This window comes from Cnephaeus nilssonii (assembly GCF_951640355.1).
Source record: "Cnephaeus nilssonii genome assembly, chromosome: 6".
Taxonomy (NCBI): domain Eukaryota; kingdom Metazoa; phylum Chordata; class Mammalia; order Chiroptera; family Vespertilionidae; genus Cnephaeus; species Cnephaeus nilssonii.
The window spans coordinates 10,789,546-10,812,666 of record NC_137077.1 but is presented as its reverse complement, the minus strand read 5'-3'; the positions used below and the strand labels follow the sequence as shown (position 1 = coordinate 10,812,666).

The window sequence follows — 23,121 nt, the reverse complement described above, 5'->3', positions numbered from 1 at the left end:
TTGTTTAAAGTATTACATATAGTAGTACATATATCTCCTTTTTTTTGAATTCACTATTTCTAAAAACTCTTGGGTGAATCTTTTCTGTGACAGAAATGATTACCTATAAGTATGTCAATGCAATTAAGTCCAGAGTGTTAAATCTTCTTTTTCCCTTGATGGCTAGGCTGGTTTACCCACAGAAGTGACTTGAAATGAACTGAACCAGTTTTTGCCTTATCTCCTGTCCGATTACACCATACTGGTCTCCAAAAGTGTGACTGCATTGCAGGAATTAAATTCTTTGACCAGTGAAAAACTAAACTATAAATGAATAAACATAATAGACAACTTCTAGGAAATGTCTTAGTAAAGTATACAGTCCTTCAAAATAAGACATGCTACATTAGTTAGAACACTTACCTTCATTCCTTCTTCCCAACTAATCCATAGGTCACCTCGTGTAATGAAGCAAGCAACTGCATGTCTGGCCAAATGGTGAATCCAACCCTCCTGACGAAGCTGTGTCATGATGGCATCAATCCATGGAAAACCTGTCCGGCCTTCTGCCCATTTTGCTAAAGCCTCAGGATTCTTATCCCAAGGAATCTGAACACAGATGGGGTTTCCTTCCATTTTATCAAAGCGTGGATTATTTGTGGCTGCTGTATAGAAAAATTCACGCCATAACAATTGCCCATAAAGGGAAAGGGGAGGGGAACTGTTCTTTTTTACCTAAGATTAAAAAGCAAAAAAGTATTAAAAGCAATTTTTTAAAAAGTATCTTGAAAAATAAAATAAAATAATGCAATTTTAATTAATACCTTTTTGTAGAGATCTGTTAGTTTGAAGTAAAATAGTCGACATGATAAACAACCAAATCGGAGGTAAGGACTGAGTCCAGTAGGACTTGCAAGCAGGGAATTGGCATTCATTCGAGGTCGTTCAAAGTTAGCCACCCATGCCTGAAAACACACAGAGAATTACCCTAACTTTTCCACTTTAAAGGAGTGTTTAAGATTTAGATTATAGTTCGTAGGGAATAAAATCTTATTATTCCAGCCACAATGACATGTTTTAATAGAAAACAAGAAAGGATAAAAGTAAGAATTTTGGGGAGGAACCAAGATGGCGACATAGGTAAACACCTGTACTTGCTGCCTCTCACAACCACATCAAAACTACAACTAAAAGACAAAACAAATATCATCCAGAACCACGGGAAAGCTGGCTGAGTGGAAGTTCTACAACTAGAAGGAAAGAAAAAAGCGCATTGACACTGGTAGGAAGTGCGGAGGTGCACACAAAAGGGCCTGGCAACTGGGTGTGCTGCTGTTTTTTTTCAATCGAGAGGGAGATACAAGCCCCGATTGCTCTGAACTCCAGTTCCAGGCAAGACTCTGGGGACCCAGACTCATACAGGGAGAAACTGGACTGTCTGGCAAAGGGCCAGAATGCAAGGGCAGCTTTCTCTCAGAGGTGCTTGCAGTGATCATTGTTCCTGCATGGTGCCGTGGGACCAGAGACCCGGGGGCCTCTTCGGGGCAGGGCTGATGGGCAGCAATTGCTGTATGCTCCACCCTGGTGATTCCCTGAGACCCCGCCCCACCCAATTTACAACCCCACCCAAGCTATGCGCTGCGGCTTTTGCGTATGAATGGCCCGGCCTTTTGCAGCCTAAAACCTAACAAACTGCACTGGGTCAGAGAGCTCCAAAGCTTCCAAAAGAAGGCTCAAGGCCCGGCAGCAGCAGCCTGCCTTGCTTTATAGCTGGGCCTCATCTGGGCACTTCCAAACAAAGAGGAGGAATCTGCAGATCTCTCTGTAGCTCCTGCTGGGTGGCTTCAGGCAGTGGCTGATTTTGCACCTCCTTGGAGATCCAAGAGCCAGTGGTCAGTGTGAGACCATACCAGATTACAACTCTTCACATCCATAACGACACACTCAAGGGGCAGACTCAGTGAGCAACAAAGCCCCACTGAAGCAAGTCCTGCCCAATAAGGGTGTCTCCAGCAAAGCAGTTCTTCCATTGTAGACACAGCTGGTCCTCACAGCCAATTGGCCTGAAGGTCAATTCCTCCCAGTGATATCAACAGCAATCAAGGCTTAACTACAACAAGACGGTGCACACAGCCCACAGAGGGGTGCACCAAGAGTGTTCACCTCAGGTGATTGGGGAGGCTGAGCCACTGGGCCCTATAGGACACCTAGCATACAAGGCCACTCTATCAACACAGGGAAGCAGCCAAAATGCGGAGACAAAAAAACATGTCACAAATGAAAGAAATGAAGGAAAGCAAATTACTGGATATAGAGTTCAAAACCACGGTTATAAGATTATTCAAGAATTTTCTAGAAACCTCTGAGAAATTTAGTGAGACACTCAAGGATATAAAAAAGGACCAGTCAGAAATTAAGCATACACTGACTGAAATAAAGAATAATATACAGAGATCCAACAGCAGACTAGAGGATCCCAAGAATCAAGTCAAATATTTGAAATACAAAAAAGCAAAAAACACCCAACTGGAAGAGCAAAAAGAAAAAAGAATCCAAAAATATGAAGATAGTGTAAGGAACCTCTGAGACAACTTCAAGCATACCAACATCCGAATTATGGGGGTGCCAGAAGAAGAGAGAGAGCAAAATATTGAAAACCTATTTGAAGAAATAATGACAGAAAACTTCCCCTACCTGGTGAAAGAAATAGACTTACAAGTCCAGGAAGCGCACAGAACCCCAAACAAGAGGAATCCAAAGAGGACCACACCAAGACACATCATAATTAAAATGCCAAGGGCAAAAGACAAAGAGAGAATATTAAAAGCAGCAAGAGAAAAACAGTTAGTTACCTACAAGGGAGTACCCATAAGACTGTCACCTGATTTCTCAACAGAAACTATGCAGGCCAGAAGGGAATGGCAAGAAATATTCAAAGTGATGAATAGCAAGAACCTACAACCAAGATTACTTTACCCAGCAAAGCTGTCATTTAGAATTGAAGGTCAGATAAAGAGCTTCACAGATAAGAAAAAGCTAAAGGAGTTCATCACCGCCAAACCAGTATTATATGAAATGCTGATGGGTATTCTTTAAGAAGAAGAAAAAGGTAAAGATAAAAATTATGAACAACTAAGTGACAACAAATACATATCTAGCAATAAGTGAATCTAAAAATCAAGTGAATAAAAAATCTGACGAACAGAATAAACTGGTGAATATAATAGACTCAGGGGCAGAGAAAGGGAGTGGACTGAGAATTCTCGGGGGAAAGGGGTGTGGAGGGTGCAGAAAGAGATTGGACAAAAATCTTACACCTATGGACAAGGACAGTGGGTGGGTTAAGGGCAGGGGGTGGGGTGGCAACCAGGTGGAGGGGAGCTATGGGGGGAAAAAGAGGAACAACTGTAATAATCTGAATAAAGATTTATTAAAAAAAAAAAAGTGAGCATTTAATTGTTTCAACCATCCCCATGTAGCACATACTCATCCTATATAATAAAGAGGTAATATGTAAATTAACCCTCGTGCCCTCGCATCACAAGATGGCCGCCCCCATGCTGTGACAAATGAGTGCCCCCATGTCATCACAAGATGGCCGCCACAAGATGAGTGCCCCACGTCATCACAAGATGGCCTCAAGATGGCCGCCCCCACGTCATCACAAGATGGCCACCCCCACATTGTCACAAGATGGCCGGCAGGGGCGGGCAATTGGGGGTGGCCAGGCCTGCAGGGGAGGGCAGCTGGGGGGGGGGACCAGGCCTGCAGGGGAGGGCAGTTGGGGGTGATCGTGCTGGCAGGGGAGGGCAGTTGGGGGCAATCGGGCCAGAAGGGGAGCAGTTAGATGTCAAACATACCAGCAGGGGAACAGTTAGGCATCAATCCGGCAGGCAGGGGAGGGGTTAGGGGGCTATCAGGCCGGCAGGCAGAAGCGGTTAGGTGCAATCAGGCAGGCAAATGGTTAGGAGTCAGCAGTCCCGGATTGTGATAGGGATGTCCGACTGCCAGTTTAGGCCCGATCCTGAGTAGGGATAGGGCCTAAACCGGCAGTCGGACATACCCTGAGGGGTCCGAGACTGGAGAGGGTGCAGGCTGGGCTGAGGGACACCCCCCTCCCTGCATGAATTTCGTGCACTGGGCCTCTAGTGTGAAATAAATTACCTCCAAATTCCTAACACAACATTGAGAGCACCTTTCACCTGTCTCTTTGACACTGAAGTAAAGGTGAAATAAAAGAACTCTACCCTAGCTTCAAAGTTATGGTCATCAGATACCAACTTACACAAAAAAGAATAGAAGAGGTAGTGTTGGTAAAAGCTAAAGAGGAAATAATCAGATGAGGAGGAAAAAGGTATTTAAATAAAGAGACAGTAGTTCATTTTCAAAAAATTAGGTTTATGCTTTTTTTTTTTTTAAGGAAAACTGAGTGAAAAAGATGGCTGCCGTTTTTTAAAAAAATATTTTTATTCATTTCAGAGAAGGGAGAGGGAGAGAGATAGAAACAGCAATGATGAGAGAGAATCACTGAGCAGCTGCCTCCTGCACACCCCACACTGAGGACTGTGCATGCAACCCAGGCATGTGCCCTGACTGGGAATTGAACCGTGTCCTCCTGGTTCATAAGTGGACACTCAACCACTGAGCCACACCAGCCGGGCAGTTTATGCTATTTTAAGTATTTCTCTCAATCCTTTTTAACCAGTCTATTTTTTGTTTTTTAAAAAAAGCGAAATTATTTTTACAATGCCTGTTTAGAAATATGAGCATGATCTATATTATCATACTTTTCTTTCCAAATGCCTTTCCAAACGTGTAAGTGCTTCAGTTTCTCCACCTGGCCAAACTGCAGAGGGTAAGCCATCTGTATCAAAACCTAAAAAAATAATAATAATAATAATAATAATAATAATAATAATAATTCCGGAACATAAATACTTTTTATTTAACCCCAATAATTGCAAGGAAAAATAACTGAAGAATAATTATGACGGTAGAATAAAAATGAATTGATGACCCTGGATAGATCCTCACATATAGACAATAATGTTCTCTATTCTTTAAAATGTGTATTTTAAGTTGATAACAAGATAGATCACATACTTTATTTTTATATTTTAAAATATATTTATTAATTTTTAGAGAGAGAGTAAAGGAGAGGGAGAGAGAAACATTGATGTGAGAGTGGAACATTAATTAACTGCCTCCCACATGTCTCTGGTAGGGGACCAGTCCGCAACTCGGGCATGTGCCCTGACTGGGAATCAAACTGTCAACCTTTCTGTGCATGGGACAACACTCAACCAACTGAGTCAGACCAGCCAGAGTGATCACATATTTTAGAACACATAAATAACACACAGATTTATCACATCTTAGTCTTAGTTTCTTTTACTTTTTCTCCTATCTCTCTTAATGCAAAACACATGTCAAATCAGAAATGGGTTCTCTGAGTGATTTATTAGCTCTTAAATTTCAATTTTTACCATTTATACCCACCTAGTTCTTCCAGTGAAGGGACTCCATATTTCTCATCATGGTCATCAGACAAAGGAGTTGTGCACTTTTCTATCACTTCCAAAGTAATTGTCTCTACTGGTATTTCTAGTGGTTCCATTTTGCTGATGAGAGTTTGGAATCTTTTATAAGTAAGAGGCGGTTGTCCACCATTAAGTTCTATGATCCTATTACAAAAGTTAGTAAAATCTAGTTAGTATAAAAAACAACAACAATATATTTAAGCTCTGAAAAGGCTTAAAACCAGAAAATAAATAAAATTACTTGACTTATAGAATGACCAGGAAACGTGTTAAAAATGGTAAAGAATCAAAAACAATTTCCTTCATTTTCTAGACATCTGCTAGATGTCAAAAATATATAGCATGAAAATACCAAAACCTTTAAGACAAAGGATATTAAGCCCCTATGAGTGAAAAAACAAGTGGCCAAATAACAACAACATATTAAAGGCAATAACATAATAATGTAAAAACATATAACTTAGCTCAAAGTAGAAATGTAAAGACATTATAACTCAGCTCAAAGAATCTATTAATCATCAATAAAAACTAAACCAGGCCAATATTATATCAAGGAGCAAACAAAGTCTCATTAATTAGGATTCTATATTACTGTAGTGACAATCACTTGCTATTTTCTATTTGCTCATGCTTTTGTTAAAAATATCAGCATACATATTTTATATATACATTTTATGTACATACTTTATGTTTCCTTCCAATCACTTATCAAGTGTACTAAATCAAGTGTACTAAAAGGTAAGATTCATGTTTGCCAAAGGTAGTTTGGATTCAACACTATTTGGGAATAACTATTCTTTTTTATTATGGCCATTTGTTTAGCATTTAGCCTTAATAAAGAATTACTGGTAAAATCCAACTCCATCATTTTATGATCAGAAATCAAAGCCTACCAAGAGAGTTAAATTAGTCAAGGTCACATAGCTAATAAATAGCACATCAAGGTTTTCTTAATCCAAATACAGTACATTTTTCATTATGCCACATATATTATGTATCAATTATATGTACAGGTCATAACAAAAAAATTATCCTCTCTAATTTTAGTAGTTTTGCTTTTGGTGTAATACTTTGAGTTTATACTTAGGGTCATAATGAAATCTGTCAATTATAATGATACTGCAATGATACTACTACTAATTATGTAACAGAAACAAAATAAAAACCTTAGTTTTCTATATGTTACATTGTTTTATGATGGATTATACATGGTTAATATTCACATTCAATCCAATAAACAATTCAATTTTATGTATAACACTGGTCTTCCACTTAGAAACAATTGCTCTTATCCTGTTTTTACTCCTTGCTATCAGCTCCCTAGAGTTAAAAAAAAAAAACTGTTAAATTAGAAGGCAAGTTTATTATCAAAGGATATATAACTTCTGGCTTAATATCAAGTAAGACCCTTGCTGAATCAAGTCACCATTTTTTGATACACTTGGAAAGTAGAATAAAATTAACTAGTGTTTCTCTCTCATCGATGTTTCTGACTCTCTATCTCTCTCCCTTCCTCTGTAAAAAATCAATAAAATATATTTTAAAAAAGTGTAAGTAAATTAAAAGGTAAAACAATGTAAAAGGTAGATAAATTATGAGAATTCAGCACTTATGAGGGCAACAGTATGCATAAATTAACAAATCTTATGAACCTTCAAAACTCACAGCATATAATACTTCCTAAATTTAAACTTGACCACAGACTTTTTGTTGGGCAAAGTATCATTAAAGACTAATATTTCAAGAAATGCACTTTGAGGAATATACTACTACTAGAGGTCCAGGGGGTGTGTGTCCTTCAGCCCAGCCTGCACCCTCTCCAATCTGGGATCCCTCTCACAATCCAGGACTGCTGGCTCCCAACCGCTTGCTTGCTTGCCTGCCCCTAACTGCTTCTGCCTGCCAGCCTGATCACCCCCTAACCACTCCCCTGCCAGCGTGATCAACGCCTAACTGCTCCCCTGCCAGACGATTGCCCCTAATTGCCCTCCCCTACCAGCCTGGTCACCCCTAACTGCCCTCCCCTGCCGGCCTGGTAACCCCTAACTGTCCTCCCCTGCAGGCCTGGTCGCCCCCAATTGCCCACCCCTGCTGGCCCGGTCACCCCTAATTGCCCTCCCTTGCCAGCTTGGTCGCCCCTAACTGTCCTCCCCTGCAGGCCTGGTTGCTCCCAAATGCCCTCCCCTGCAGGCTTGGTTGCCCCTAACTGCCCTCCCCTGCCAGCCCGGTCACCCCTAACTGCCTTCCCCTGCTGGCCTGGTCACCCCTAACTGCCCTCCCCTGCAGGCCTGATAGCCCCCAACTGCCCTCCCTTTCAGGCCTAGTCCCTCTCAACTGCCCACCCCTGCTGGCCTGATCACCCACAAGTGCCCTCCCCTGCCGGACATCTTGTGTCGGCCATCTTGTGTCCACATGGGGTCGGCCATCTTGTGTGCTAGAGTGATGGTCAATTTGCAAATTACCTCTTTATTATATAGGATGCCATTGTGGAGAGGACTATAGCTATCCAAAGTAATATTTTATACAATTTGCATCTGGATTTAAAATCTAGATAGACAAGATACATACATAAAGTTAAGTAACTTAAGACAGTCATATAAAATATATCAAGGCAGTTTATGCCTATGTATCAAATAAACTATAAAATTAATGTTGCTAAGAGCCCAGAAAGGCAAGACCAACAGTAGGCTGAGTTAGAATAGTCAAGGAGAATTTTGATACTCTTAATATTTTGAAACTAAAATTCTCAGTATTTTCGTCTTAAGTACTACTAGAAGCCCGACGCACAAAGATTCGTGCTAGAATGGGCTTTCATTTCCTTGGCTGCCGGCACTGCCTCTCTACTCCGGGCCAGCCCCTTTTCGCGCAGGCCCCGGAGCCACCTCTTTCTCTCCGGGAGCCACCTCTTTCTACTCCAGCCCCTCCTTCCCACACTGCCAGAGGCCCTGAGAGACTGGGGGTGGGACAGAACGCTTGCGTTGTCACCATGGCAACGACGCAAGCATCCCGCCTCCGTCACTCGGTGGCTGAGTACGCAAATTAACCGTCATCTTTGTTGGGTTAATTTGCATATAACTCCTGATTGGCTGGTGGCGTAGCGGAGGTACGGTTAATTTACATGTTTGTCTATTATTAGGTAAGATGGCTGTTAAGTTTGGTATCTATCATCAGGTAAGTAAAACGTATAGCAGTTATGCTAAGGGTTTAATATATATTTATTTAATTCTCCCACAACTGTATTCTCCCACAACTCTATTATGTAAATGTTATTTCCATTTTAGAAACCTATGTCCCATAGCTTAACCCTTTGCACTCGCTTGCTTTTTTCTTGATTCCTTTATTCTACTCGGGATTTAAATTTTTAAATACCCCAGATTTTACAAAGCGCGGCAGTAGAACAAAAAACTGGAGTTTCTTTTCATACAAACTTATTTATTTGGATTTTTTTATATTTCAAATTATTGATACATTCAAAGAGTATAAAAAGAGCTGCTACCGATGCTAACCGTGTCGAGTCACACTCGACATCCGAGTGCAAAAGGTTAAGACATATTTGTTTATGTACAAACTACTACTTATCTGTACATTTAAAAATGGTTAAGATGGGAAAAACCAAGATGGCGGCATAAGGTATACACCTGTACATGCTGTCTCTCACTACTACAAAGTAGACACCAAAACTACAACTAAAAGACAAAACGTCTATCACCCAGAACCACGGGAAAGCTGGCTGAGTAGAAGTTCTACAACTAGAAGGAAAGAGAAAAGAGCACTGAGACGTGCACAAGTGTGGAAAAGCTGAGGTACACAGGCGCGTGAATCGGGCTAGCGGTTGGCGACTGGGTGCACTGTTTCTTTCAACCCGAAGGGAGACATAACTCCCCGTTACTCTGAACTCCAGTTTCTGGTAAGACTCTGGGGACCCAGACCCCTACGGGGAGAAGCTGGACTGTCTGCCATCAGGTCGGAAAGTGAAGGTGGCTTTCTTGCAGAGCTGCGCGCAGGAATCATTGTTTACTGCGCTGGGGCACGGGACGTGGGGACTTGGAAACGCGGAGACGCAGAGACGGCTGACTGGCAGCCATCGCTGTTTGCCACGCGCTAGTGACTCCCTGAGACCCTGTCCCGTCCAATTTACAAACCCACCCAAACTGTGCGCAGCGGCTTTTGCATATAAATGGCCTGCCCTATCGCAGCTTAACATAACAAACTGCAGCTCTGGTTAGACCAGGAGAAATCTGGAGACCCTCGCTATAGCTCCTGCTGGGTGGCCTCAGATAGTAGCTGACCTGCACACCATTGGAGATCCAGAAGCCAGTGTACCTAGTGGTCAGTGTGAGACAACACCAGATTTCAACTGCTCACATCCATAAGTGACACATTCAAGAGGCAGACTCAGTGAGCACCAAAGCCCCACTGAAACAAGTCCAGCACCATAAGGTTGTCTCCAGCACAGCAGTTCTTCCATTATAGTCACAGCGGGTCCTCACAGTCATTTGGCCTGGAGGTAAATTCCTCCCAATATACCAATAGCAATCAAGGCTTACCTACAACAAGACTGTGCACTCAGCCTACAAAGGGGTGCACCAAGATATCCACCTCAGGTGATTGGGGAGGCTGAACCTCTGGGCCCTATTGGTCATTACCACACAAAGCCACTCCATCAACACAGGGAAGCAGCCAGAATGCGGAGACAAAGAAACATGTCACGAATGAAAGAAATGGAGGAAAGCAAACTACTGGACATAGAGTTCAAAACCACATTTAAAAGGTTACTCAAGAATCTGCTAAAAACCTCTGAGGAACTTAGTGAGACCTTTAAAGATCTTAATGAGAATGCCAAAAGAATGGAAAAGGACCAGTCAGAAATTAAGCATACACTGTCTGAAATAAAGAATATACAGAAATTCAACAGTAGATCAAAGGACCCCAAGAATCAAACCAAAGATTTGAAACATGAAGAAACAAAAAACACCCAACCAGAAAAACAAAAAGAAAAAAGAATCCAAAAATATGAAGATAGTGTAAAGAGCCTCTGGAACAACTTTAAGCGTACCAACATCCGAATTATTGGGGTGCCAGAAGAAGAGAGAGAGCAAAATATTGAAAACCTATTTGAAGAAATAATGACAGAAAACTTCCCCTACCTGGTGAAAGAAATAGACTTACAAGTCCAGGAAGCGCACAGAACCCCAAACAAGAGGAATCCAAAGAGGACCACACCAAGACACATCATAATTAAAATGCCAAGGGCAAAAGACAAAGAGAGAATCTTGAAAGCAGCAAGAGAAAAACAGTTGGTTACCTACAAGGGAGTACCCATAAGACTGTCACCTGATTTCTCAACAGAAACTATGCAGGCCAGAAGGGAGTGGCAAGAAATATTCAAAATGATGAATAGCAAGAACCTACAACCAAGATTACTCTACCCAGCAAAGCTATCATTTAGAATTGAAGGTCAGATAAAGAGCTTCACAGACAAGAAAAAGATAAAGGAGTTCATCACCACCAAACCAGGATTATATGAAATGTTGCAGGGAATTCTTTAAGAAGAGGAAGAAGAAAAAAAAGGTAAAGATAAAAATTATGAACAATAAAATGACAACAAATGCCTATCAACAAGTGAATCTAAAAATCAAGTGAATAAAAAATCTGATGAACAGAATAAACTGATGAATATAATAGAATCAGGGGCATAGCAAGGGAGTGGACTGACAATTCTTGGGGGGAAGAGGGTGTGAGGGGTGTGGGAAGAGATTGGACAAAAATCTTACACCTATGGATGAAGACAGTGGTGGGGGGTAAGGGCATGGGGTGGGGTGAGGAATCAGGTAGAGGGGAGCTATGGGGGAAAAAAAGAGGAACAACTGTAATAATCTGAACAATAAAGATTTATTAAAAAAAAAATAAATAAAAAATAAAAATGGCTAAGATGATAAATATTATGTGTATTTTACTGTAATAAAAAAGGAAAAAATACTTACTTGTCTAGGTCATATAATGTATGTGAAATTTGTACAATCACTTCTACTCCAGCTTCAGTAGCCAGTTTCTTAATAGCTGCATCTCGTTCCTTTCCAAAGGGCTCAGAATCATACTCAATTGAAAGTTTAGTAATGTTCCATTCCTAAAATAAGATAAAGGGGCAAAATGATCACAAATTTTAAGAATGGAGGCTGGAAATTAAATTCATAATTTGTATATCAAATGATTATACATACATCAATCTTTAATTGGCTAGGGCTCAAAACACATCAGAAAAAAATTTATCAGATATATATGCATGTAAATATGTGTATATAAAAATGCTCTGACCCCATTCCTAAGTTTACTCAACAGAAATGGAATGAGCAAATGCTATAGAGAAAAGAAAATGCATGCTAAAAAAGACAGCAATACTGAAACTATTGTCACCAACCCAATAAACTAAAGGCACTGTTATTAGGTCTCAACTATTTTTACCTCTAATGTGGGAAATAGGATTACTTACCTATTAAAAAATCTCACTATTTTCTGTATTAAAATAATAAAACCAGAGGCACCCTGGCCAGGTGGCTCAGTTGGTTGAAGCATCATCTGCTACAACAAAAGGTTGTGGGTTCAATTCCCAGTCAGAGCACATACCTAGTTTGTGGGTTTGATCCTCAGTCGGGGAGCGCGAGGGAGACAACCAATCAATGTTTTTCTCTCTCTCTCAGCCCCCTCACCCTTTCTTCTTTCTCTAAAAAATAATGAATAAAAATTTAAAAAATTAAAAAATAAACAAAAAACCCCCAAAAAACAGAAGCAATAATGTAAATGAGTCAGCTAGTCATGGACACAAGTATTTTTTCCCTCAGAGAAACTGAGTGTGTGATTAGGGATGGGAAGCAGGTCTACTTTTTATTTTATAACCGTTTAGACTTTTGTTTTTCCAAACACATGCATGTAGTAACCTCTAAACAACACTTTAGAAAACACACATCAATACAATTTAAAAAAATTTAATTCCCTCTATGTCCTAGACTGAGTAAATATGAAAGAAAGTTTTCATAAATGGCATTTTATACAGACTATTGTATGTAGCCCAAGGAAAAATCAGAATAAAATAATAAGCACTTTATCTGTATGTGTCTCTCTCCAAACTGGCTAGACAGGAGATCACCTAATTGCAAAAGATTGTTTGATCTAATAATATGCTATTTTGTGCAAAAAAATGATCAAAACAAAGAACACAAAAGACTTGCTGACTTAAAACAAGTTTTTTAAAAAACAAGTAAATAAAAGTTTTGTTATTTTTAAAGCAACTACAATCCTCTTAGGATTCATTTTACTTATACCACATGAATTTAGAGATAAGGTTGAAGCAATTACCCACACATATTTTTTTACTCATGAGTTGTTGATAAACTATTACTGTTGTTCCTGATATGCTTTCTACTGAAATCTCTTCCATATACCTAAGTTAAATTCTGACTCTAAGCAGCTACAGTAGTGAACAAATTTTAATGTAATAAATTTTCACTAGTCAAAACTCTTGCATTAGCCAAACCCTAAACATTACAGGTTTCTTTCACACTAGTGGGAAAAAGCTAGGAAGTGTTACTTGAATCCCAGCACTGGGAACATTCTCATTCAGGGAAAGGAATGTTCTCTTTTGAATTAAAAATAGCAACACTGCTATTATAAAAACTTGATGAATTAAACAGCTGCAAGACAAAAAGAAAATATACATTTGGAATTCTAATGGTAGTAAATAGGAAGGGATGAATAAAAAAAGCTAGGAAACTCAGCTTTTTGTCTGAGCACTTTCATGAGCTAGTTGTATGACTTTGGTCAACTCATTCAATCTCTCTAGGACTAATTTTTTCATTTGGAAATAAGAAGAAAGAAATAAGATGAGGAGATTTTTACGATTCTACCAAGTTAAAAAAACACACCACAATTTTGTATTATTGGTAGCATGTTAATTGTTACAGGCCTTTGACCCAGAAGTCTTCTTCTAAGAATTATCCCACAAATGTAGTGGCACATGTGATCAAATATATGTATGTCTGGACAAGAATGTTCATTGACAGCATTATTTGTATTAGCAAAAGGCCTGTGGAAAAATAATTCAATATTCAGTAGAAGGCTAAAGAAATTATAGCATATTTACACAATGAAACACTATGAAGCCATTTAAAAGACTGGGGAAGTAATATGGAACAATCTCCAAAATAATGGTTATATAAGTAAAGCACTGCACAGAATGCTGTGTTTTTAAAAAGGGGGATAATAACATACACACAAAAATACACAGATATACATTTTTATTTATTAAAAAAAATATTTCTAATGAATATACAAGAAACTGGTAGTTTTTACTTCTGGGAAAGGAACTAGCAGTTTAAGGCAGAAGAAAAATTTTTTCATTATAAGCCACTTCTTTTACTGTCTGATTTTATAATGTGTAACTTTTTTTACTAAATAAAGGAAAAAACCCACAAAATTTTTATTTAAAAACTTGTATTTCCCACACTTTAAATTACCCAAAACACCTTATTTACCAAATATGTGTCTTCTCTGACAAGAGATTACTATTTTATGCATAATTACCTTGAAAAGCCTAGGAAACACATCTGCTGGTTGTCCACGAATCACAAACAGACGAGAGTTTAATTTTCTCAGATTAGAATCAAGGTCTTCAAGACACTGAAGCAAAAATCTAGGGAGAGATATTATTATCAAAGTTATTAAAATATATACTTAGAAGATGTAAAATATTGCAAAATATTGTTATTCTAAAAGTTGAAATGCCAACTCCATCATCTTATCTCTTATCATCTCTAATCCTATAAAATAAAAGGCTAATATGCAAATGGACCGAATGGCAGAATGACTGGTCAATGTGACGCACACTGACCACCAGGGGCAGACACTCAAAGCAGGAGCTGCCCCCTGGTGGCCAGTGCGCTCCCACAGGGGGAGTGCTGCTCAGCTAGAAGCCAGGCTCACGACTGTTGAGTACAGGGGCGGTAGCGGAAGCCTCTCCCGCCTCCATGGCAGCACTAAGGATGTCTGACTGGCGCAGGGGGTGGCCCAAGCTGGCAGTTGGACATCCTCCGAGGACTCCCGGACTGTGAGAGGGCTCAGGCCAGGCTAAGGGACACCCCCTGCCCCCGCCCGACCAAGTGCAAGAATTTCGTGCACTGGGCCTCTAGTTGATATATAAATTACTATTTCCAGAATCTATATGTCTAATGTTTTCTAACTACAGCAAAAGTTTCTTAGTATTCCTAACGAAGTTCGTAAATTAAATCACTAATTTTCATTAAATAATAGTTACTTAACAAAAGTTTAATTTGTAAATATAAAAATTATATTAAGAAATAAAATAATTAAATGAATTGATCTCATTGTTTAAACATGATGAAATGAATTCAAGTTCATATAGACAAATGAATCTGAAAAATCCAGAGCATTTTCTACTAGAAAAAATATAGAAACATCCTATTTAATCACTCTGAGAAAATGAATAATTTAAAAATTTGAGCATGTTACTGGAGGATACTGTAATGATCTAGGAGAGAGATAACAATGCTCATTTTCAAGTTTCTAGTAAGTTGATAATAGACATTAAATTACGTGGCATTAACTCTGAGTATAAAGTATGTCATATATTTTTTTTAAAGATTTCATGAGGCAGGTAGGGCTACAGATTTTTTTTCAATGAAATAAGTACCAACAAGGTTTATCCACGATAGATATCTGGGGAAATTCTGGGGCAGTACCAGAAGACTGCTTAGTGTGCATCTTTTATTGTGAAGAAATGGAGTGGCCACTTAAGAACAATTCTGAAAGAGATGTCACACCTCCTCCCCTGGAAGGCTCAACCTCATTGTTTGCCTCATGTTAATTTTCTGTAACATTTCAACTATATTCTGTTTCCCTCAGCTAGAAAGATGATCTCTGTGGGCTTGGGGAGTCATAGTGCTATACTCAGGTGGACGTTAAAAGACATCTCATCATTTCACCTTCAGTAGTCTCACCGTCATTCTAAAACAAATAGGAAACAGACCTTTGTATTCTCACATTTATATTTCACCACCTTCCTTTTCTATCTTGGTTCAGAGTTACCCCACTAACACTCCATCCTCACTCTATCTCACCCCATCACTACCAATGTGCAAATTCTTTTGGGGGAAAAGATTATTGTAACTTACAATGTTTGGTGATAAATGTTTAATGGGAATCATCTAGTTTATGCATTTGCTTGGTTAAAGAGTTTTTAGATACCAGTAGTCAGATCAAAAATTAAAAAGTTGAAAAAAGAAAAAAAAATTAAAAATTTGAATGAACTAGCAATTTAAAGTTTTCTTAAATTTAAACAGTAGAAGAGTAAAATGTCCTGGAAGGATAATTCAAGGCAGAGATAATTCTCAAATCTTTTTTGTACCATTAGTTTCATTCAGTATCTTCTCTACCAGACCTGGTAGTATATAGTAAGAGTTCTTCTCCTCATTCAACTTTTTGGTGAAAATATTTCTATGTGGTACAAGTAGGTCAATGGTAGACTGTCAGATGGGAAAAGAAAAGAAAAAGGACCTGATTAATTAATAAAATGAATGTCTCGATTAATTAATAATTGGCCCTTTATTTTTCCCTTTCTTGTTCATAAGCTGAATAGTCATTCTTAATGTTTTCAATAAATACCCTATGAAACAAACAAACATTGTACAAAATGATATGGACTGAAGCAATCAATGTGTTGCAATATAAAAAATTTTGCAACCAAAGAATTAATTTTGTTTTGGCACTTAATAGAACAAAGGAATAGAAATGTATTTCAATATGGTGTTTTTCTTCCACAGATGTTATTTTTTAAAATTTTATTTTCAATTACAGTTGACAACCAGTATTATTTTATATTAGTTTCAAGCATACGGCACAGTGGTTAGACAATTATATAATTTATTACATGTGCTGCCGAAGTGAGCACAACATTCATAAATCTATGAGGTGATCCCCCTGATAATACAAATACCCACATGGCATCATACATAGTGATTACAATATTATTGACTATAGTCCCTATGCTACAGTTTACCCCCTAAACAGATGTTATTGATGGTGTTTTTTTCATGGATATTATAATTCACTGTAATTTCACATAAAAATTGCAGAAGTACAGTATATTCAAATATAGGTACAGTACTTTAAAAATATAATGCTTACTTTGTATTCAAATATTTTAAATAGAAAAGACTTGTGAAGAAAAGAAAAACAGTGATGCTGTCTTTTCTTACAAGGCTTTTTGCACTGTGACTTTAAAAAAATATCATTTTGATAAAATAAAATTTACATTACATGTATCTATTTATGTTATATGTGCAAAAGAAAATAACTGGAAGTATACTTATACCAAGCTATTAACAATAGCTATCCTTGGGGAATGGGAGTTTGGGGTGGGGTTGAAGAAGAAAACACTTTTTAAAAACTTCATAAAAAGTAACAAAATAAACTGATGAACAGAGTGGATCCAGAAACATGAAAGCATGGAAAAGAGTGCGGAATCTAATAGGGAAGGCTGGGAGGGTCAGTGGGTGTGAGGTAATCAACCAAAGACCTTGTATGCATATATGCATAACCCATGGTCACAGACAATAGGGTGCAGAAGGCCTGGGGTGGAAGGTGAGGTAGGGGGAGGCTGGAAGGGGTCAATGGGGGAAAGAAGGGGACAAATGTAATACTTTCAACAATAAAGAATTATAAAAAATTCATAAAAAGGTATAAAATTGATAATTAGCATCCTTCAAAGTAGAGTAAAACTGAGAAATACTGTATCTTCTATAAACCTGGTTTAATCCATAGTGAACATCTTTTTAAAGCAATAGAATTTTCATGGTTTTACTGTATTCCCATTGCCCAGATTTCCCATAATTTAATAGGTCTAGCAACAAATTACTATCCTTTAATCAATCCTGAAAAGTTCTATTTCCTCACCTGTAAAACTGGGATAGTAATAGGATTCATATCATACATAGCATTGTGTGAGAATTAAATAAATTAATATATGCGAAGCTCTTAGAACAAAGGAACAGAAATGTATATGGGTAAGTACCTTACCCATAGTAACCATGATTATATGTGTTATCTATTATTTTTTGTCCCCTCCTTTCTACCACTTCTAATTTTACTACAATAATTCTAGACCTTGTTATTTCTTGCTGGTATTAGTTACCGCAATGCCTAAAATAGATCTGCCTAACAATCTCTTTCTACTCTAATGCATTATACACAATAGCAACTATTCCTGAGGCATACTTTCCTGTACAAAGATCTCCTATAGAATAAAGAACAAATTCTTTTCTTTGGCCACTAACTTAGGGTTCCCAGTTGATTTCATACCACTCTCCTTTCCCTTCTACCAAAACAAACTACATCTCTTTTCCCTAGACATCCAATCTCCTGGAATTTGCTCCATGTTTTCCCTTGGCCTGGAATACCTTTCCCAATTCCCATCTCTTCAAGTTCATATCCTACTAATCTTCAGTCTTCCAGCTATAACTTCTTTATCCTCTAAACTGTCAAAGAACATAATGTACCTCATCCTAAAGAAACTTTCAGATGGCACCTTATAGCTAACACACACACACACACACACACACACACCACACACACACACACCACCTTCTCCTCCTGATGAATTTCAAATAAAGTATCTGTGTTTCATTTCTAACCACACAGTTTCCTAACCTGTGTTTTGGTTTCTACATTTTGCAAACAAATCTCATCATGTGCCTTATACAATTTGTTGAAAAGATTAGAAATAGGATAAAATGACCTATAGAGTTGTCTTGTACAGTGTTGAAAGGATTATAAATAGCATAAAATTACCTAGTAGAATCATCAGTACTCGGCAGATATCATTAAACAGAAGTTATAATTATTCTCCCTTGGTAATAATTTATATATGTGTGTGTAGATACTGATTTTAGACAAAGGAAGGAAGGGAAGGAGGGAGGGAGGGAAACACTGATGTGAGAAACATACATCAGCTGCCTCTAGTACATGCCCCAACTGGAGATTGAACCTGAAACCTGGGTATGTGCCCTAACCGGGAATGGATCATGCCACCTTTTGGTGCATGGGATGGACAATGCTCCAACCAACTGGGTCACACTGGCCAGGGCCATAATTTATATTTTGGAAAAAAGTAACGTGTATTTCTATATGCAAATACCTGGGCATGCCAACAGCAGACAATGAATTAGTCTATATACACCTATATACAGAATCATCTTGAATTTATCACTTCCCCTAAATGTGACTTTGGATAAAGGTTCCATGAAAATTTTTCCAGTGACAAGGCAAATGTGAATATGAATATACTAGAGGCCCAGTGCATGATTTAATCATGCACCTGGTGCACCAGCTGGCTGGCTGTCCGCTGGTGCACCAGGCCTTTCGAAAGCCTCGACGCGCCGAGGCTTTCGAAATGAGGTGCACCAGCGGACAGACAGCCAGCTCCGGCGCGGCGGAGGCCTTGTGCCGGAGCGGACAGACAGCCAGCTCCCCCGCTTTGGCTTTCGATCGCGGGGGAGCTGGCTGGCTGGCTGTCCGCTGGTGCACCAGGCCTTTAGAAAGCCTCCAGCGCAGCCATGGCGCAGACGCTGAGCAGATGCTGAGCTCGCGACGCCACAGCTCAGCGTCCTGCTGGCCCAATCAGCTACCCTGGCCACCCTGAGTCCCGCCCCCTGCGCCTCCCGCTGGCCCAATTGTGGGCGTAGCGGAGTGATGGTAATTTACATATTACCATTTTATTATGTAGGATATGGCAAGATACAGTGCAATTAAGACCCTGAATCAACTAATCTCTAAGCATATGAATTCTTCCTTGATAATACCATAAAATAAAACCTCCACTATCTCAGGTTCAAAGTATCAACTTATTGACAGATAAGATATCTTTTTAGCGCTGAACAAATAATGTTACTTGAAAGGGTGCTACATAAAGTCTAACCTTTCATCTTTTATCCTCAGCAGGGAAGCAAGTGAGCTCTATCAGAGTTCAGTTTCAGTGTGTTTCAGAGAACACACCAATTTCAACCTTTATATATTACAAATACATGTGCCTTAGAACAGGCATCCAATATGGAATGCAATGATTTTAAATACTGATATTGAAAATACAAAAGGGCACACTTTTAACAGGAATATATTTTCAGACCTCCAATTTGGCATACTTATTGTTCCCTTGAAATTACAATCCTTTGAAGATTAAATTAATAATGCTATTAACTATATGCAACAGATTAGTTTTTAAATAGGCCTAAGGGCAGTAAAACTCACTATATCCCTTTGCATAATTGTATTGCCTACATAGAAGCACAGTTCTCATGTTATTTAATTATAACACTAACTGTACTAGTTCAAAATAAACTGCAGAGGTGCTAGGTGAGAAAATATATTTCTTCCCTTTAAACATTTTAAGGATTGCTTTTAACCTCCAGAGATCACTAGCTTACTACTATTAGAAAAAACACATGCAGTGAGTTTCCTTATACCATTTCCAAAGATGATTTCAGCATGAATCAACAGACGTTGTTTCTTAAAGTAGGTCACTGCCATAGCAACCAGTGGGCGGTTTGGTATACTCCCCGTCACAATGACCTACTTTCCAGCCTGTGCTAGAACAGCTTTATATAACTAGAATTTCTAGTTCTGTCTATAAAATAGTCTATAAAAGACAATGGTAGAATATGACACAACCCCTCTGGTGCTGAAAATAAGGCATTATGAATTAACATGTATCATACCAGAATAAAACCATCTGGTTCTGCAACTTTAAAATATAAAATATATGCTCAACAATAAAAACTACACTTTGAATATCTAAGCTAAAACAATTCATTGCTGACTCTAGAGAATTGATTTAAAGAATATAAATTAAAATAAAATCATTAAAACCCCATGCATAATATCCTCTCTTATCCTCTGCATTAAACAATAGAATTAAAATTTTAAAATTAAAGTTCTGGACATATTAACTATAATGAAGAAAAAATAGAGAGTTTCAGTCATTAACCAAAGTCTATGGTATTTTATTAGAAATTTAAAATTATAAATTGCAATTTGTTTCTCTATAAATTGCATAAAGTTTATATATGCTTTTTTTCTGGCTTGCAACAAATTCTTAGTGCTTTTAGCTAAAACATCATTCAAATTGTCCGAATATTTGTAATATACATTTTCTATGGAGAATAGTTTAATGTTCAATAAAGATTAAGTATATATTTTAAAAGCAAATTTTGTATTTTGGAAGGCTCTAATGGTAATAAATCAGTGGATCTATACCATGTCACAGTGTCCCTTTAATAAATATTTTACAATGCCCTCTTTTAAGTTATGAAATGAAATTCATAGATAATATAGTATCTCTATATACACAATTTTAAAACATTATATAATGCTCTAATATAATACATGGGAAAGGTCAGTTAAAGGAGGGTCATTTATATTTTAAAAGAAAGTAACACATGCCCTGGCCGTGTGGCTGAATTGGTTGGAGCATCAGTGAGTACACCAAAAGGCTGCAGGTTTGATGCTCAGCCAGGAGGCAACCAAAAGATGTTTTTCTCTCACATGAATGTCTTTCTCCTTCCCTCCCTTTCCTTCCCCTCTTCTTTCTCTCTCTCTCTCTCTCTCTCTCTCTCTCTCTCTCTCTCTCTCTCTCTCTCTCTCTCTCCTTTCCTCTCCAAAATCAATAAAAACATATCCTCAGGTAAGGATAAAAAAAAAAAAGTAACATATACTTCTGTACGTAAATACCTGGGCATGACACAAAAAGACAACAAATTAGTTGGAAACCTACAAGTACATACAGAATTATTTTTAAATCCAACAGCTACAAAAACAGACTCATACAGTTGCACATTATTGGCAATTCAAACAGCATGAGTGGTATTGCCTTTGGTGAAGTGATTTTCTGTAATGTTAGGCAAGACTTAGTAAAGTTCTGGACAAAACTAAGTATCTTTCCTTGATTTACATAGGCAATAAATATATTTCAGGAAAACATGGTATATATTAAAATTGTGTAAAAAAATCCTAGTTGTTACATATAAGAATAGATTTAAGCTCTAGGTCAGAAAAAAATGAGTAAGTTTTTCACTTACATGAAATATCTGGTAGAACATTTGAAAGATATGTGGGACTCAGGACAACTATTTGTTTGAGAAACTATCCTGAGCATTGCAAGAAGTTTTCCATTCTTGGCCTCTTTTCACTAATACCACTAGCTACCTCCAATCACTGTGATGAACAAAAATGTACCCACAAATTCTTAAAAGACCTTCTAAGAAGTGATACTGTTCATTACTCACATCATTTCATTTATTTGAGGAATACAAGGTAAATAATATGAGATTCCAATACTCAAGGACCTTAAAATCTAGAAAAGAAACTTGAAAATATATATGTTGTATATAACAAAACCTATTATAGCAGAATGCAATATACTGTATATTGTAAGAGATACATATGGATACCATTAATGTACTTTGAAAAATCAGGAGGGGGAATGCACTTCTGAATTTTTTTATTTTTTTTTGAAATGGGGAAAAATTTAGGCAAAAATTTCAAGGATGTGGTGAGGCCTTGCAGTATCAACATGATTTTAATATCTGGAGATAGGGAGGGAGAATTACTGGCCACTTGAATATAACTTCCTTAAAGACTGGGACTAGGCCATATTCACCACTTTCCAGTACATGGACAATGCTTGACATATGGAAGTTAAAAAATATTTATCTAACAACTAAACCAAATAACTAAGTAAAGGCATATGAAAGGGACTTTAGAGACTTGATTCAACAGTCAATGTAGTGTAAGAAAAAGAAAATTCTCCGAATGTCTATTGTACTGGGTATCCTATGTATACAACAACTATATAAGACATCTCATTTTTTAAATAATGAATCTTAAACTAATCAAGGGCATTTTCCAAAGTAACTCAGCTAAGCAATAAAGTAAAAATTTTAATTTGGATGTGTCTGACTCCAAACCCATGCTCTTTGCACTATACGATGCTACACTGCTATACTACAGGATATATAATAATTAAAATGTCTTAGGAAAATTAGTCTGATAGCTTTAAGGACATAAAAGTGATTAGATACAGTTTTTACCTTCCAGATGGAGGACAAGCATGATGTCAATTAAGATAGAATATGTTCGGTTACACTGAGGTAACAATCCCCAAAGCTCAGTGTCTTAAAATAACTAAGTTTATTTCTCACTCATGATATATATCTATTGCAGGTCAGCTGAAGCATTTTTGCTCACATTTAGTTGGTTAAAGCAAGTCAAATAGCCAAACCAGACTTCAAGGCAGAAGGCATAAACTTCCTGCAGAAAATGACACTGAATAATGGTGAACAGTAATAATATCTACCATAATATCTAAACCAATATTGATATATATGCTATATAACAATAAGCAATATTAATAATGCAAAGGGAATATAATGGTGAATTTCTTAATGAAGGGTGTATTATGGCAGCACAGACAAAAATCTAACTCTGTGTGTGGAGGCAGAAGAAAGGGAACAGGGGTAAGCATCAGGGAAAAAAACATTTA

The 23,121-nt window shown here is 37.9% G+C and overlaps 1 protein-coding gene across 3 annotated transcripts in view; it reads right to left on the bottom strand.

Moving 5' to 3' along the window:
• The window catches only part of CRY1 (cryptochrome circadian regulator 1), a 50,639-nt gene that overhangs the window by 4,754 nt on the left and 22,764 nt on the right, over positions 1 to 23,121 (bottom strand). For all 3 annotated transcript variants that reach the window (XM_079773386.1, XM_079773388.1, XM_079773387.1), the window contains exons 2-7: positions 14,097 to 14,205; positions 11,504 to 11,646; positions 5,479 to 5,663; positions 4,767 to 4,855; positions 804 to 944; positions 403 to 714 (exon numbers count right to left, since the gene is read on the bottom strand). In XM_079773386.1, coding sequence (XP_079629512.1) covers positions 403 to 714; positions 804 to 944; positions 4,767 to 4,855; positions 5,479 to 5,663; positions 11,504 to 11,646; positions 14,097 to 14,205 — 979 coding nt within the window. The remainder of the gene's footprint in view (positions 1 to 402; positions 715 to 803; positions 945 to 4,766; positions 4,856 to 5,478; positions 5,664 to 11,503; positions 11,647 to 14,096; positions 14,206 to 23,121) is intronic.